Source organism: Battus philenor, unplaced genomic scaffold, assembly GCF_028537555.1.
Source record: "Battus philenor isolate CCGP_79_NKW_IND1 unplaced genomic scaffold, ilBatPhil1.0.hap1 SCAF_4, whole genome shotgun sequence".
NCBI classification, from domain to species: domain Eukaryota; kingdom Metazoa; phylum Arthropoda; class Insecta; order Lepidoptera; family Papilionidae; genus Battus; species Battus philenor.
The window spans coordinates 8,399,434-8,417,937 of NW_027181704.1; the positions used below are offsets into that span (position 1 = coordinate 8,399,434).

General features: G+C 34.2%; 1 protein-coding gene across 1 annotated transcript in view; it reads right to left on the reverse strand.

Moving 5' to 3' along the window:
* Positions 1–10,652, reverse strand: part of Rab3-GEF (Rab3 GDP-GTP exchange factor) — a 31,810-nt gene extending 21,158 nt beyond the window's left edge. Inside the window, exons 1-14 of the mRNA XM_068771446.1 lie at positions 10,551–10,652; positions 9,724–9,904; positions 8,825–8,966; positions 7,886–8,024; positions 6,778–6,935; positions 6,424–6,674; positions 5,206–5,458; positions 4,644–4,770; positions 4,209–4,241; positions 3,316–3,407; positions 2,381–2,624; positions 2,017–2,175; positions 1,142–1,352; positions 426–527 (exon numbers count right to left, since the gene is read on the reverse strand). Coding sequence (XP_068627547.1) covers positions 426–527; positions 1,142–1,352; positions 2,017–2,175; positions 2,381–2,624; positions 3,316–3,407; positions 4,209–4,241; positions 4,644–4,770; positions 5,206–5,458; positions 6,424–6,674; positions 6,778–6,935; positions 7,886–8,024; positions 8,825–8,966; positions 9,724–9,904; positions 10,551–10,652 — 2,194 coding nt within the window. The remainder of the gene's footprint in view (positions 1–425; positions 528–1,141; positions 1,353–2,016; positions 2,176–2,380; positions 2,625–3,315; positions 3,408–4,208; positions 4,242–4,643; positions 4,771–5,205; positions 5,459–6,423; positions 6,675–6,777; positions 6,936–7,885; positions 8,025–8,824; positions 8,967–9,723; positions 9,905–10,550) is intronic.
* Between the last annotated feature and the right edge of the window lie 7,852 nt (positions 10,653–18,504).

Consider the following 18,504-nt stretch of genomic DNA (forward strand, 5'->3'; position numbering starts at 1 on the left):
TACATTAAGGCAAAAAGTAGGTACTCTACTTTTTTTATTAACATATATTAATAAGAGTTGATCGTGGAGGCGTGAAAATTAAGGGTTGTGTGTATTTTTGTATGCCGTATCATAAAAAAAAAAATAAAAACAAAAAATTTTGTTTAAAAAATATAGAGGTGGACCACTCTTAACATTTAAGGGGATTAAAAATAGATGTTGTCCGATTCTCCGCCATGGCCGATATGCACGCTAAGATTCACAAAAATCGGGCGAGCCGTTTCGGAGGATTTCAATCACGCACACCGTGACACGAGAATTTTATTTATTAGATATATTTTTACCTAAAATATATACTTTTACGCAAAACATATCTTTCCTATATTTTCAACAGATTTTAACACACGTGTAAATTTATCTAAAAAATATAGTGTTCATCATATTACCTGGTGATAGATCTGATGAAGCCATTTCTGAGACAAAATCACTGAGGGAAGAGTAAGAAGAACTTGTACTTTCAGCTCCTTCTGAATCAGATCCACTCTCGTCTGTTGATAAAATTAGGCATTTAATATTTAGCAAAAGATTTCACTTTCAGGGGTTTAAAGTTATAAAAGCAATTATTAAATAATGTTATTAATAATGTATAATAAATTAGCTGTCCCCTCACTTCACGGACTAAATAAGTATTCACTTAACTCCCCTTGTGGGCAAATTTTATAAAATACCTTTTTGTAATAGCTTTTAGTGGAAAAAAGGAATATTGCTACCAAATTTGAAGTCTGTTAGGCTTATGGTTCTAGAGATATCATGATATATATATATATATATATATATATATATATATATATATATATATATATATATATATATATATATATATATATATATATATATATAAGTGGGAATCCCATATATATAAATAAAAACTAATTGAGTACTACAGTTCACGGGCCCTTTCGCTCAGGCAATGTAGCTGTAAAAGCTTTAGAGCTAACAGCATTAACATCTTTCAAAATAATACAAATACAATATAATTTAGATAATGTGTGCCACGATTCGTCAATAATGAGCACATTTTTACAATCCATTTTCATGCTTTCAATTTTCAAACGTAAAAAATTAATTCATCGTTAATAGTTTGTATAATCAGGGTGATTACCTGTAGGTTGGTTTTCATGTCGTTGGAGTTGCCTTAGAGCGCCGTTTAAGGAGCTGCCATCATCCCACACGGCGAAGCGAATCGGTTGCAGTTGGTCTGCGAACCACTTGGGTTTGTCGCCAATCTGTCTGGGATCAAATACACCCGTCTGCACTCGTAAGAACGCCACGTTGCACGGCGTCAGGGACCACTCCGCAAGAAATTCTACGGCCTGTAAGAAATAATGACGTTTCATATTGTGAACGCTTAGAAGACTATAGAACTTATTCACCTTACGACTCATATGTACTACTGTAAACAGTTCTTCGTATTTATCGATTAAGAAAGAAATTAATTGTTTTCTAATTTGTACATATTTAATATACATTTTGATGTCGAATTTATGCCCGAGAATAAGGTCGATTTTATTTTTCATTCATAAAATATTAATGTAGCATGATTGATTTGATTTCTGTAATGTTTTTTTCTCATTTTGGACTGTCGTGGGGCTGTGGTCATTAATCAAAATGATCCAGACGGAAGAATAGCGCTGTTGCAGTGTTTTGTTTAACGCTCGATAGGATATACTGGGTCAGCGTTTTTTTGGTTTGGTTCGATATCTACTAATATAATTGACGATAATAATGGTGGTCATAGTTCTAGATTTTATTGCATGTTTTGTTTCATTACAATTTATTGTAACTGTTGCTAGTGGATATACACAAGTCAATACTCTATTAACGATAAAGACACAATAATGGGTTCAAACGAAGTAAGCAAAAACAATATTTTATTTTAACGGTACTTCCAAAAGAGTTACAGGAGATGGTGTCTAAACTATAGATTATCAAATATGTTAAAATAATTTTAAAAATCTGTTATTTACTTCAACATACCTGAGTCCTTGCAAATTTATTTAGGAAGGAACTACTGCGCGGTCTCGATCTGAGAAAGCTATTGATTTGGAAAGCGACCACCGGGCGCGGGTAGAGGCGCAATGTTCTTGTGTGTTCCATAAAGTTTGCTAGCACGTTTTGGGAATTGAAAAAACGAACCTGCGAAGTAATAATAGGAAAATAAATTAGAAATAAAAGTGAGCATATACGATATAAATAGGGAGATAATTATAATAAGATAAAATTTACACTTATAAATAACATTAGGACTTTTTAAATTTTTTAATAAAAGTAAAATACATAATAAAAAAACTTTCGGAAATAAATGTCTTTAATAAATAAATGTATGTACTCGCGGACATACCATAGCAACACGGGTAGCGATATCAACGGAGTCGACATCGTTGCCGTATATTAGGGGATTGAAGGGTTGCTGTGGCGTATGCGGCGTGTGTGGCGTGTGTGGCGAGTGCGGGGAGGCAAGCGAGTGCCTTTGCGGCGTGTGGCCCGCGCTGCCCACTGACACGCGTCTGCTTTCCGGCATGCTGTGCGCTGCGCTTGGAGGAGCGCTCTGCGACCCACTCTCCCGGTACGAAGGTTGCTGTACCCTTTTAGACATGAGCATAAAAAAAAATAACCGAGACTTCATAGTCACACCAGATCCTTTCCAACAATAACTTTGTTTTTAAATGTAATTAAAACAAAAAGTTATCAACATCGATATTTGTATTTTTCTAATACAGGAAAGACTTAAGTTGAATAGTTACGAAAAATTACAATAGAAGAAGTCCACTACCAGCTCGAAGCATTGGACTCCATATAGAGAAAAGCCGAGAGACTAATTGCTAACGATTCTTTTGTGACGGTTAAGGCTTACTTTTCTTACTTTTTCTTCTTTTTTCTACCTGATAACAAGACACACGGATTCACTTCATCCTTACATGGTTGAAACTCCTTCCACCAGCATTAAGCGTTTTGCTAATACTTTTTGAGTGCGAATAACTAAGGAGTGGAACAACCTACCGGCGTCATTGTTGACCAATTATAACTTAAGAGTCTTCAAGACAAGAGTGAATAGGTTATTTCTAGACAACCATATGCCATCGTAGACCTCGTCGTTGCTTAACATCATAAAGACAGGTCAAATGCATCGCCTATAAAAAAAGAATTACGACCGCGCATACCCTTGTCACTAATCGTTACAATAGCTGAGCTTATAAATAACCATTAAGATTTTATATTGGCTTAAAATAAATATGTGGTACTAAATATTTAAAAATAATGAGCTATATCCCTTACTTCAAAGTAGCTCCTCCTACGCTGTCTCTTCTAGAAGGCATCAAGGGGGCTGTTGCTTGTTCCACGGAACTAATTGTTAGACTGTTTAGTGCCTGGTAAGAATAAAAGCCAAAAATATATGCATAGTACTATAATCCATTTCAATTCGTTATTTTACTTTAATGGATAATTATTTTTTAGTTTACATTATACTTTATAACCAGTGTTATTATTGAAAAAAAACTCGTATTAGATAATTCAAAATATGTAAAATAATGCCGTACCATCTATCTACCTTTATTATTAAGCATTAAATATTATATGACTATACAGCAAGTATGTAAGCTATTATTAATAAACAGCCTCTTGTAATGGTAGAGATAAATCTTCAATTGTAAATGTACTCTAAAACAATTTGTCTAACCTACTTATTTTATTCTTTCATTCATCAACAATTAATTACAATTCTTTATAGAGTTAATATTTAATAATTTATTAATACGTATTTTCATCATGCCCCTGTCTTAAAAGGATTTCAAGCCACAGACAATTTAAAAAGCTTTCTCTTCAATCATTTTAGCTGAAGCAAAATTTACAAAAATATCATGCTTAATTAATATATTTCAAACCACAAACTGAAATTGTGTTAAAATGATTGTATGTAACGAATTGGGGGTTTGTAAAGAAAAGCGATTGTTTTTGTAACGTAACAATCATTACACTCATTTCAGTCATAATATATGCCTCCTCTTAGATTACCAGTAATGAAAATATATTAGTGTTTCAAAGAATTTATTTTATAAATATGTTGTAATAGAATAGTTTCTAAAAGGTGGGCACATGTGTTCTAGCTATCCTAATGTGAAAAAAAAACAGTCAAATTGTGCAATGTAAAAATAGGAAATAATATTTACACCAGATCCGGTTATTTCCATGAGACGCACGGCCTATTACGAGAAGAAAGTGAACTAAAGATTAGTAGATTCGGGATACATGTGTCAAAAACAAAAAATTAAAGTAACAACTTCTAAACAAATCCTACGACCTAAAAAAATATATTAATTAATATTACATATAGGAAATTAGACTATAATGAATAGTGTGTATAGGTTGTAATAATGAGTTTTGTTAAAACATTTAAACGTAAACTTTATTAAAATTTCATGACAACGCTTTGCTATCACACATTAAATGTTTTGATATTTAAAATAAAACGTGAATGCAGTAGAAGAATAAATAGCGTAGCGACATAGACAATGCGCTAATAGATGCGTGTATTATTAAAAAGAAGATGTGGTCATGTAAGATGGAACAATAACATTCGCAGTTAGTAAAACTTAAAAACCAACCTGTTTTAAATGATTTTTCAGAACCGAGCTTTCCGGTTCGGGTAATGCTGGGAGGTCTTGGTCACTGCCAGTGGGGCAGATTAACTTTGTTGCGTCTAAATCTACAAGCCAAATGTCGTCTGGTAATCTGAGACAAACGGTGATCATTTTAATAAAGATATGTCCATATATTTTAAAAATTATCATTCATGTAAAATATTAACAGCTTTAACATTAAGTTATCCATAAATAGTGTGCACTTGTAAGCCAATTATGTAGTATTAGGTTACAAATATTGAAATAAGAGGCCGCAACCTAAAAACCTTTCTAAAAATTGCTTATTCGGTACAGTAGTAAGTAAGTTCGGTAAGTACTTTATCCTAAAAAATATTTAGAGAAATGCATTTTAAAACCAAGTGTTTAAATATCTTCTTAACAACATATAATCAACATATATATCACAAGAGTATTTTAAAGATTTAAGACCTAGTTTATTATAACGACATATTATTATTGTTTACAGAAGTAAAAAAGATACTTCTCTACATCGTGATCAAGGATGTCTTAAAGTTTTATATTGTACCTGAAATTCTTTTTATATGTAAGAAAAGTGGCAGGAATTCCGATTAAAAATGGCGTCGGCGCTAAAAGCAGCTGTTCCGCACAGCTCATGCAGCTCGGCAGCAGTGGTATGGCGGGAAACATGTACTCCAGGGGATACAACATGGCGACCAACGCCATTACTGACATCGATAATGCGTTGTAGTCTCTCGACTGCACCACTACTTTGTTCTCCATTAGAATTAACGTAAGAACTTTGAGACAGGTATCCACACCTTAAAAACAATATATTATTTATTAGATACAAATTAAATTAATTATTTACAATTTTATCATTTCAGAATTTAATAGCATGAAAAGGTATTCATAGTCGAGTTCACGGACCCTTCCACTCCGTGAACTCACGTCAGACGAAGCTGTAAAAGTCTCCGGGCTAACTGCACTAACACCATTGAAATAGTACAGTACAGTATTCATAGATAGGTTAGTTCTCGCACCAAGAAATTATTTAATGCTCTGTAAGTTTTTTGACATTAGTCATAAATTTTACATTTTTATCTATGGATATCAGCATGCAATTACAAACAAACACTGGTTTTAGAATAAAATTGTCTAAATGGATGTGGAAAATTAAGAATTAAAGGCACTTATTAGTTAAGTGTGAGTGTCATAGATAAGTTATTGTGCAACATTGCATTACAGGTGAAGTAAACATTCTCATTTCCCACACATTGCAAATTTTAAAATTTCATCAAAATATTTGTTTTAAACTGAGACAAACTTGTTGATCAAGTAATTATAAACTCGTAAATTAAGTAATATACGGATTTTTTTAATATTATTATCAACAATAATAACGTACATGAGTGGTTACTATAAATGTTCACACATTTATAGTAACCACTCATGTACGTTACGAGAAGAATGCGGGAAGAGCTCAATTTTATTATTATGAAAGTAGCTTTGAGCTCCTCTACAATAATATATTTTAAGCAATAAGGGTTCCATACACGTCCTAATCTGAGAAGAGCCTACAAGAACACCAAACGGGTAATTTTTGGTCACTTTTACAATGTTCTACAGTATATAACAACTGCCATATGAACGTCTATCTCATGTATCTCACTGCAGTAAGCATATCAACTAAAGACAAAGAAATAAATACTTTTATTCCAAGTTTCTTAAACATAATATTAAAATTTCGTTGATATAGAAACGTATCACATGAAATTATATTTACCTAGAAGTTCCAGCGGCAAATGCAATGGAAAGTCCACCAGCGTGAAGCGAGTGTGATCGGGTAGGGCAAACAACAACGGCGCATGGGCTGTTGGAGACAGAACCTCCAGCTCTATGCGCGTCTTGCCTGGCACCGGTACAGGTGCTGACAACAGCCGCAATATCCATGTTTCAATCTCCTTCACATCGTGTAGAACGATTGTTGGCGTATTGTCGTATGCCTGCCCAGTTAGCACTGACCATACTGTATCCCTGTTGAGTGTGTTTAAAAATAATAAAAACATAAATATTTCATTGATAAATGACGTTAAGAGGAAATTCAAACAGAATAAAAATTGTTGATGATGAAACTTACCTAAATATCTGTCTAGACGCACCGACACGTCGCGGACTGGAAGACTCGTTACAAGCATCTATCAATTTTTTAAGGATAAATAGGCACTCTCGGAATGTTGAAAAGAAAGGATGATGTGATAGAAGGCATATGGAGGTGAGGGAGTGATTCCGTATTCGCTGTCAACAAGAAGAAAACGGCGGTATTATAATTTCTTCAAAATATTAACTAAATACTTATTTTTATACAACAAAATATGAAAAGAGAATATTTTGTATCAACATCCCGTGTCGATGATGAATTACGGACTAACTACACTGACATATTTATAATGTTAAAAATAATCGACGATTCAAATTTGCGCGTAAATGCCGTTTTGGATAAAACGATACTTTAAATATATAAATTTTGTAATAGGCACTTACTACATACAGGAACATACAGTGTTTGCGTATTACTATTTATTCCCAATCAGTATTCAAATACTTTTACCCTAAATTACTTTATTTATTACAAACCAGTGGACTAAAACTCCTTCCGATATTTATTGGAGATGTATACTTGTGAATAAGTATACATCTCCAATAAATAGCCTACACTTTAAGATTATCTTTTACACTCAATTTGGAGATTATAAGTGAACTGTACAATTTGAATACATTTAGGAATCAAACCAAATGATAATCGTACCGGATTCATAGATTTTTACATACTCCGTACGATAACACGCAATATAAATTAATAGAATGATTATTAGAAAAATATACTTAAATGTCAATTTAGAGAGATCGTTTTTATTTATTGTTAAGGTACATATCCTCAGTCATTACTCTGGATGCTATCATCAGTCATCAATGTTAGTTTTTATAAATTTTATCAGTGTTAATACATACATATTGTATAGGTCAAACCTAACTCGTATGTCTTGAATACTAAGATGAGTTGTGACAAGAGCTAGTTATTAGGTATTTGAAGGCAAAGGCAGCACGGCAGCAGGGTACTCGTAGCACCACTGCGTCGTTCTTATTCTCACAAACGTACATCGTTACTGTGTCCTCCAGAGTACACATTTACGATCGAAAGTGTAGTTACGTTGTAGAAATTAATTTCATTGATTCGCGCGCTTTACCTGACGTTTTCGAGTTGCGCGGGGACTGGGCGTGTGCGAGCCTCCGCTCTCGGAGTCGGCGGCGGACGGTCGCGGCGCGAGCGTCGTGCTGCAGTCGCGGTCCGAATCGCTCGGAGCGACGTTGCTGCTCCTATAGTCACTGGAACATTCGCTACGTTTCAGTTAAAATTGCATCAATAGCTCTCAGTACTTGCCTTCGAAAAAGATCTTAAAACTATTTATGACAAAAATTTTAAATCTCTTATCGTTCATGAGTACTTTTGGGGGTACTTATTATGTCAGTTAAGCGCATTCACAGTCTAAGGTATACAATACAAAAGAAGCTATGGCGAAAGGTTTACCAAAGCGACGCAGAAGTCGAAGAAAGAGCTCACCAAAAATCTGGTTATTGAAATTGTTAAGGTGTCTTGTTTTAGTACCAATAAAATACACACTTATAGGTACTAATTACCTATTCATGTGTATTTTATTTTTACTTAGTCAGTGTGAGACTTGTCTATATAGACATGACATGAGAAGATTCGCAGAAGAATCACAAGATCACCGACGTAGCTCGAAAAATTGCTTGTGTGGAGTGTGAGTAGAGCACATTGCTCATGCAACCGACAGCCGTTAAAGCCGAAAAATTCTCGAGTGGCATCCACGAGCTGTTAAACGTAGCCGGAAGTCGCTGGTTGGGCAGCGCAAGACCGCCCATAGTGGCAATTTTCGCGGTTGCCTTATTCCTTACAGTGGACGTCTATCGCTTGACATGAAGATGATCAAAAATTAAGATATGTTTCAGGATTAATTAGTCATAAAAAGCTTAATTTTATTCTTACATAAAATAATTGTCTAGAAAAATATTATATTTTATATCCGATTCCAGCTCATTAAAGCTGCTTGTTATAGCAATAAATTTTTAAGTTAACAGAACATCTCGTGGAAAGTAGTGATCACCTGGAGAAAGCAGAGTCAGAGCTTTTTTCCATAGACTTGCGCCAGGACTCGCGGCGCAATACGCTGCGCTCACGCGGGCCCGGCGCGGGCGCGCGCTCTACCGCCCGGTAAAAATTCACGCATATTCCGTATCGCGTCTTGCCTGATAACCAGATATAAATAATTCGATAAAAAAATTGAAAAAATTAAATCCTCTGGTCACATTTAGCGATGATTCTTGAATCTGGAATCAATTAGCTAAAAACAAAAGTACACATAAGATATTAAACGAAAGAAAATATAAAAGCTACACTTTCTTTATTACATCTCTCGCCCGTTTGGCGAACTTAATGCCGCCCCCTCAACTGACCATGCGGGTAGATGTCGTAAAATCCCTTAATAGCTGACTTTTATACGGCGAAAAGAATATTCCAAATTGCACCATTGCAAGGCATCACCAAATTTCAAGACTTAATGGGACTGAGTCAGTAGACTACATAGATAGAATCTAAATAGATAAATAGAAATGGTGAATAATGAAATTCATTGCAATGGTTTATAGTGCACATTTTTTGTTAGAACACATCCTCACACGCCTTATTTTTTATTAATGTTAATGTTTGCCAGTTAGAGATATGTATTGATTCACTATTATAGTGTTTGTGTGATAAAATAAAACTTTTTTACTTTTCTCGACGCAAATTATTATTTTTCTCCATAAAAACTTTTCTCGTGCCTTTGCTTAACAATAAAAAAGTGAAGTCAATCGAGCTGAGTTACGTGCTAAATCGTACCGCATTTGGCGAATCACTTTTATTCATACTGGTTTGGGTGATACAGAAAAGTAGTATACTTTACATAATTTATGTACATAATTAAAATTATCTTTATGATTAAGAAGTAAAAATTGTTATTTCTACCTGAGTCTTTATCGGTGAGAGTAAACACGAAAGAGGCCGTGTCTCGGGTAGCAACATGTGCGATCTGACGACGAGCGCCCACCGACACACAGCCCTCAGGCTGGCAGAAGTACACCATATCCAGAGGCAGTGGGAAGTCATCGTGATTGGTAAGGGGATAGCGCCTGAGGAGCTCTGGAGCCTGAGAAGTTGTATAGTATTTTAAAAGTTAGTTTGTTTTAAAGCTCGTTTATAAAGATTTATTATAAACACATTTATAAGTAGTTGCTTAAAGGGAAATGCTAAAATGTAAAGGATAATACCAATAATTTGATGTTCTATATAATGTCAAAGTTGTAACCGACTATAATTTTATTACGAAGAATGGAATGGAAAGAGCAAGGAGGCACATCAGTCAAGAACTTGCCTGTGAAATCATTTTTTTTATAAAGGAAATCATGTTCTACGGTCAGTTATTAAAAAAAAAACACTTTGTTTGAAGAATTAAAGCGGCATTGCATAAGTGAGAAACCATGCAAATTAGAACTTTTACAAGGTGTCGTATTAGTTAGGTACGTTAATTGTCTGTCTTTACTTACAGCACAAAAGAAAAATAATTATCCTGTAAAATAATAAAGAGGCTAAAAGGTATTGTTTTACATTTAACCATTCTAAGAAAGTATGTGGCATTGTCTATGATCCAACTGTGTTAAGGTTCTTGTGAATTTAAAAATCTATTAAAATTTGTTGACACTTTATATTAATTCGTAATATTCTTACAATATTTTATACCATAAAGTGAAAAGTTACTGTTTAAAATTGTATTTAATTATAATAAGTAAACTAACCTGCACAGGCGCTAGCCCTTTGCCAGTAGTATAAGGCCTTGCACCGACTATAGTCAAATAATCCACCAAACGCGGACACAGCTGCTGCTTCTGAATATCCATATTCTTGATATGCTCGCAATTATATTCTCACTAAACATAAGCTTACTTGAACCCATTATAATTTAATCTATTATTGCTTGTCATAATTATCACTTTTACGTATACCTGCAAAGATATTGGGAATTTGTGAATAATAAACATTGCAAGAGCCCAGCGGTAAACGGCTGAGGCTTGCGCTCGTAAATCGCAATCGCACTTCATACTTTGTGCGTCAATTGTATGGGATTGCCACCGCTCAAAATCAAAATTCCAGATGATGGGCAGCTGCGACCTCTAAGTACCATGTTACCACACTGCAATCGCTTCTGGCACGCCTACAACCTATGTCTTGCAGACGGCATCTATGGGCTGTGACAACGTCGACGACGACAAAACAATATAATAATAATAATTAAAATAATTAAATAAATGTATATATGAGGGAGGCCTACTTCTGATAGTAGACGAACTACAGCTGAAATAATAAATAAATATGACGATATAGCCAATTTTTCGTACTTTAGATAATTATATTGCCAAAAATGCATAATGAAAACGTGTGTTTTTACTGACAGTTTATTTTAAAATTGTTCCAGAACATATTTAAAGTTTTATAACTAGATGATACTTAAATTTACCGGACTCCGGATAATTCTTATCGGGTGTTTATCGTTTTTTTCCTGGAAGTCCTTTAAGTAGATAATTTATTGCAATGGGGTTTTAATTAAAGCTCAGTTTAATTTCAAGTTATTTTTATAGTATCTGCAACATATTGCAAATTCAACCCACCAGTTTGTAAAAGGAAAAATTTAATTTAATCAACAGTATAAATCAATGTATATAAAACTGTAATATTATGTTTTTATAGAAGTAAAGTTTGTAAAAACTTATCTCAACCATTGTCAAAACTATTTTAAAATCCTCTAACCACTAAAGTTATCTAAGGAATATAAACTTTAAAGAATACTTAAACGGTTACTTAAGGAGTTATAAACGTGTTAGTCCAGGAGCCCGTGAATGTGAACTTCAGCTTTTATAAAAGGTCTGGTCTTTATAAAAGCTGAAAGTTTATCGAAGCACGCTTCTAGTTGAAGCTATGACAAACTATAAAACTTGACCCTTTCGCATTCCATTATCCTCGGACTCCACCTCGCTGCGCTAATCCCCATTGTTAAGAGCGTAGCTAGTCAACTAGTTATATGCAATATCGAACACGACAAGTGCAAGCTAATAAATTTATTGAAATAACAGTAAATGTTGAACTTAAATCATTTTCTAGTGTAGTTATTAACATCCAACGAATAATAAATTTTAAACTTATTGTTCTTTGAATATCGTTAAAGCCTTGACCGGTTAGAAGCCTTGACCCAATAGACGCTGGTTCCCTTGCACAATAGGCGGGGGCGTTGGGTGGCACCCTACAACATTTATTGACCATAAAACTACGGTACGTACACGACTCGCATAAATCTGAAAGTGCTGCGTCTAAAAGGCACCCATGAAACTGCTTCGTTATGAAAATGTTTTTTATGGACGACAAGATCTAATAACAGGTTTTATATCTTGATTTACTGCTTACAGCAAAACATTAAATAAGATCAATTTTAAGAGTTACGACCGTAAATAAATTTATTGAATAAATGCATGCGAAAATAAAAGTGTAATGTTTTTAACAGCTTCAAAAGTGGCATAAATTATTCATTAATACCTACATATACATGTTATAAATATGTGTTTTGTGGTGTCTCCTAATACTACAAAAATGAGACTGGTAAAAATTCTGTTATTCTCAATTTTTTTATGCGCATCTGAATCCTGGAATCCACACACTAAAATATGGCGCCGGCAAATAATGCTACGCATACCGTGGATAGCCAAAAAACCAACAAAACTGTTCTCGATCAACTCCGTGTAAAAACTAAGATCTGCTACAAGCGAAATCTATGCTACTTCGGCCATATAGCTCGGAGGAAACCGGAGAGTCTCTTTAGGCTGTTTGTCTTATGAACAGTAGAGAGAAGAAATCCAGATTGCGATCACCAAGCCGATGGGCAGACTCTGCGCGAATGGTGATGGGCTTCACAATAAGGTAACAGTGCCTCCGTCCTCTCAAAAAAGCAGGTCATAGAGACCTGTGGAGGTAACTGAACGAATCCTCGACCAAGGCTTTCCAGGAAGGACGCGACCTTCAGTCAAGAAAAATAACCCACCTAACTAATGACGCACATGAATGAGTACATGATGCGTGAAAACATTGACTGCCACTCCAAACTGAGGCTTATTTTTTCACTTAACTCAAATTACATTGTTTTCATTTTTACATTCTATGTTATCATCTATAACAAAATTATTACATAGCACATAGCAAAGCAAGGGCTTTACTATCACGGGTTTTCGATCGAGTATCGCGGGTTGAAGATGTACAATAACGGACAAATAAACTAAATATTTTTTTATTATTGTATTAACGAATAATGTTTGCCTGCAGCCACTGAAAACTGTATCGCGTTTTAAATGGCAAGGAGCTGAAAGTGCTCGGGCTAAAGTTATTGCTATCTAGTCACTACGCTAAAGACTCGGGTCGTTAGGTGGTGGTCTACTCGGTAGGTGATCTACCGGAGAGAAAACTCGCCAAGCGAAAAGCCTTCGCTAGGGGCAACCTCGGCCTGGGCTGTCAATCGACACGCGTCCCCGAGATGAGTGAATCACGCCTCAAGCGATTGCTACTATTGGATTATTGGAAAGATCTTCTACAGCTGACATTCGCGGGGCCTTGAACAAAATCTCCAGCAACGCTACCAACATTGACAGGGAGAGACAGTAGTACGTCTTTATTCATAATCTATACAGTATACTGCTTAGTAGTTCGCCTTTATAAATATGAAGACAAACTTTATACCTAAGTCATTGTTTATCTTCTTTTATTTCATTATAAAATAATATCATCACCCCTTTTTAATTTAATTTTATTTATTATGAAAAACTTGCAGCTTATACATATTAGTCAATTAATAATAGTAGCAGAAGGCCAATTACAAGTTGTCACTTAAACAAAGTTTCAGATAGTGGATGCCCACAGCTGGACTCGAGTCTTCATCAAAGATTTCCAGTAGCGCCGGTTGGAAAAGATCTGCATCAAGAGTTTTCTGACAACCTAAACACGGTCGCTTGTCTACCTTGTAAGTGGACGTCCTTCCTCTAGAATCTCGAAGTCCCAGAGGTTATATCGTATGTTCTCAAGCGAAATATCTTGCCCACTATCACTTCAATTCTTTCATCCGCTGGTTTATGCCGGGACAGAGGAGAGTTTATAGCCGGTATGAATATCCCTGGAGGAGGACAGGGTCTTCTGGGATATACGGTTGGAGACAGGTGAAAATCTGGATCTTCAAGACAGGGTAGGCAAACCAATCGGGTTCGACAAAAATAAAAGAAGTAATACAATATTCGATATTATGTTAACGTAAGAAAACCATGTGTAGGATTCAAAATCATATATTAAAATGAGTAGTTCAACCTGTACTTATTTTACTAAAAGAAATCCGATACTGTGTTTGACATTTTTATTAAACGCATTTTAATAGCAGTAATCGCAATGATATTCAAATGTGAAATATTGTTGTGGACATTGAACTGTCATCGTCTGTGACATTCAAAGAAACCTTGATTATAGGTAACCGTGGACGTCATACTTACGTTAGCAATGACGTCAAAGACGTGGGTGGATATAAAAGTTTGAGCTTGAAATTGCAATCAGCTACAATTACAAAGCGGACCATTTGTTTTCTTCTTACTGTTATTACTTATGTAACTGTATGCGGATATAACTAAAGGAGACGTAATCTTGTTTATGTTAAAATTAATATACATCAAGGCACTGTTAAAGACAGACCGTTATATAAACCCTTAGACGATCGCTCTGCCCGTGTCATTAGTTTAGAGTAAAAAAGAGAACTTAATAACATTTTAAATGATTGACACTAGAAACGAAAGATCGAAGAGAAGATAACAGAAAATCTTGAGTTCACACAAATATCACTTTCATACTGAGTAGACAAAAGTAAGACAATTTTAGACTACGACTATGATTTTAGACTGGTAGTAGAAAGGTGGTATTTTTTAATTCGAAACCTAATGGGCTTCGTTATTGTTACGCATGCTGTGCATAAACAAGTTTATTAAGACATAAACGTGGGAGTTTTTATGACCCGTTAAAAGAATTTTACATTTTCTATTTGCATTAAAAATTGGTGGATCGAAAAAGACGTATATAAAATAGAACGATGTTCAGAAATTATTTAGTAATTAATACGTACCAAAATGAATAGGTCTTAAAGCCACAATAAATCATCATATATGCCATTATTATATTAAATTGATATTTGATAAATAAATATATTATCAATATGATGATTCATATTGATAATATATATCTAAGTCTAATATATAAGTCCTTTGTATGGTGCACCATATTATCATAATAAATGCACACTACCGGATAACTAACAGGCTCCCGTAATCATTGTAATTCGTAGAAGTGTTTTTCAAGGGTACTGATTCCAAAAAAACTTTCGAGGATAAACAATTTTCTATATGTTCTATATAAATACGTATGTTTGCACTGTTTTTACAATACAAATTGAGGCTTAATGATAATAATTTTTATACATTATATGACAAGGAGATTTATAGTGAAGTAACAAAAACCTTTTGTAGTTGTAACTGTGTTCGTATTGTGTAACAGTGTTAAACCGTGACGACTGATACTTGAATCAGGATAGAATCAATCATACCTTCAGGCTGTACAAGTCGTGAAACAATAGACGTAATAAAAAGTCAATATTTTCAAACAAGTAAAAATTGTGTTTACATAAAGGAGCGTCAGCGGATGTTTCACCCTTTTTTAGTAAACATATTCTCACTGTAGCCCTTTGTTGCTTGTGCGAAAACTTTTACATTAGATTCATGAGAAAAAGGGGTAATGTATTATGTATTTATATATTATTATATTTATATGTACAGGTAGATTAATTACAGTTTTAGAAGGGTGAATGTATTACTCATGGGTCATGATAAAAGCTTTAAAAATTTCATACCTCTATGAAATTACCCTGTATAAAGTCACTCTGAAATATGTTACATAATTTTATTTTTTCTATTGGAATGCGACAGGCCAATAACTTCTGGCGGTATAAAGTATGCAGGGACAGAAAGTAAACAAATAATTTTTAATATGGTAGTAATTTTTAGAAAACATTTTACTATAATACCATTATGGAGTTTATTATTTCTGAAACCAAATATTTTTGGCAGGGTGTATCATACATTAATCGACAGCAAAAGAGTTGTATATACATTTATTGTTAAAAGCTTTAACAATAACCAATCATGCTATACATTATCTCTCGGGCCCCATTTGCAAGTTTTACAGTCGCTCAACGGGATCGCTAGAGAGGACTATGCTCGAAAGTTCTCTACGAGATCGAATCAAGAATAACGAGGTCTCCAACAAACGAAAGTAAGCCTAGCGGATTGTCAAGTTGAAATGAGTAGGCCAAATAGTGCGCAGAAAGGAGGGCCAATAAGGGATTAAGAGTCTAAAGTAGAGAGCACGGACCGGCAAGTGCAGCGTAGAACTCACCACCCACAATGTGGATAGACTATATAGTTAAGATCTTTGAAAGACGTTAGATGCATGCTTCCGCTTTTTAATGTTGTTCTCATTTTTGTGGTTTGTGTCATGTTATGCAATAAGTTTTCGTATTTGATACGAGATTTCTTCAAGAACTGTCACACTCGAAGAAATCTAAAAACTCACCGACCGTAGATAATTCAAGCCAATTTGGATAAAGATATTTTGAAATCGAATTATTCATTGCATCTTTTCTTCGACTCGATGAGTACAATGCAATAGGAACTAGGGTACAAGTTTACACGAGCGCCGCACAACTTTTGTAATTTGTTTTAAATAGACTCGATACCTTTTTGGTTCTATGAAGTCAGAAGCTCTTCTCTGTTACCAAGTTTCTAATTAAAGATTTAAAAACAAACTCGTAAAGAGTGCTAAAACTCATTAAGAGAAAAGGGCACATATTATTAACCTACGGTTTGGTTACTATTTGGAAAAAGAAAAATTATGCGAGATCGAGCGAGCAAATTGAAAATCATAGCCAACATTTGTCAGCAAATAATTAAAAATTTTACGGATAACGTTAATCATTTATAAGCATCAAGTTCCGATTAAAAAATTTATATAATTGTTGTCATTTTGGAGATACAAACCTTTTGTCAGTAAATAATAAAAGCGTAATGTCTACGGAGGCCTGGTAGGTAAAGATTAATGAAAATAGTTTAAAAAAACATGCCAAGTTTTCCTTTATCGTTCGTGACCAGTTTTAAATTATAACAATAAAATAAATATCTTACTTTAAGTAAATTAATATTTGATTAATATTTAAGAATTGCTTATAAGTTAAAAATTAATTTAAAACAATATTACAGCATTAATACACAATCAATCTTTAAAATCGTTTAAAAAAAATCTGTATGTAGACATTTTAACTCATTTAACTGACACAGTATCGGGTTTTTATTTGGCACACGGTCAGACTATGCCTTTTCTATAAGCACAATATGCAAATTTTGTTCTAGTTGGCTTATCTTTCTAACATTACAGCGCTGAAGCCCGTACCGTTACACTCGGATAAATAGATAAAAACAGAGGGTGCACTTCAAAAACTTATTAATAGCTTTGTCTAATAAAGTTTACAGAATAAATTTAAAATTAAAATTACTTATAAATTAAAATATGAAAACACTTGCATTATTACTATGAAAACTAATTCGATTCCCTTGTAATACGTGGCCTTACAATACCGGTCAAGGTTACTGGAACTTCAGATACATAGCCACGCTAGCGAACTACCTATAGTTCTTATATAAGCACTTTTGTAATGACGTTATTGACAAAGATTTTAATATACGTAAAATATAAGAATATATACTTAGTGAAAAGAACATATAACATATGGTCAATATTATTTTATTGCCCTACATAAACTGAAACATGACGCATGGACCTGCAAGTATATTTTAATTGTGTGATTATTAAATAATATGTACTATACAAATCTTACCTCTATACTGACATGTCGGCTCGCATTGTAAACAGTTCTAGTTTATTTGCCAGTCGCACGCGAAGGCGATAAATCGTGCGAAAGAATTTTAGTAGACGTGTGGTGGTGCATATCGCGAGACAGAGGCGGACGAAGTGACATGCGTATACAGGAGTACCCCGTGGACATGCGCGAACGCCCACGCTCGATAACACGCGCCGACGCTCTGCTATCAGCTCCCAATTGTGGACAGTCCCTATTACAACTGTATATACTATAAACCGTATATCCATGAAATATCACACAATTTTCTAATCTCAAGTTAATTTAAAATATACCTAAGCTTTGACGTACCCTGCCTATCATTAGTTATATATATATATATATCACAGATTTTGATCTATGTACTGACTTATTACGATATCTCTAGAACCATTCCAAACGCAGAGGAAGTTGAGTTTTTATGGAGCGTTTATTAAAAAAAAAATATATTTTCAAATAACACCAGGATATTTTTAAGTATGTTTAAAACTAAGATCGGATTTTTTAGAAATTAAACCCCATAAAAGTTAATGAAGCTTACGGGAACCTGGCGGACAGCTAATTATCTATTTACAGTGTGATTGGAAATAGGTAGTAAAAGCTTTAAAGGGCTGAATTTAAAGTCTTTATAGAGGTAAATTGTTTGCCACATTACAATAGAGAAAAAAAATATTTAACATATTTTATAGAGATTTTTATACAGGTATTTTATACGG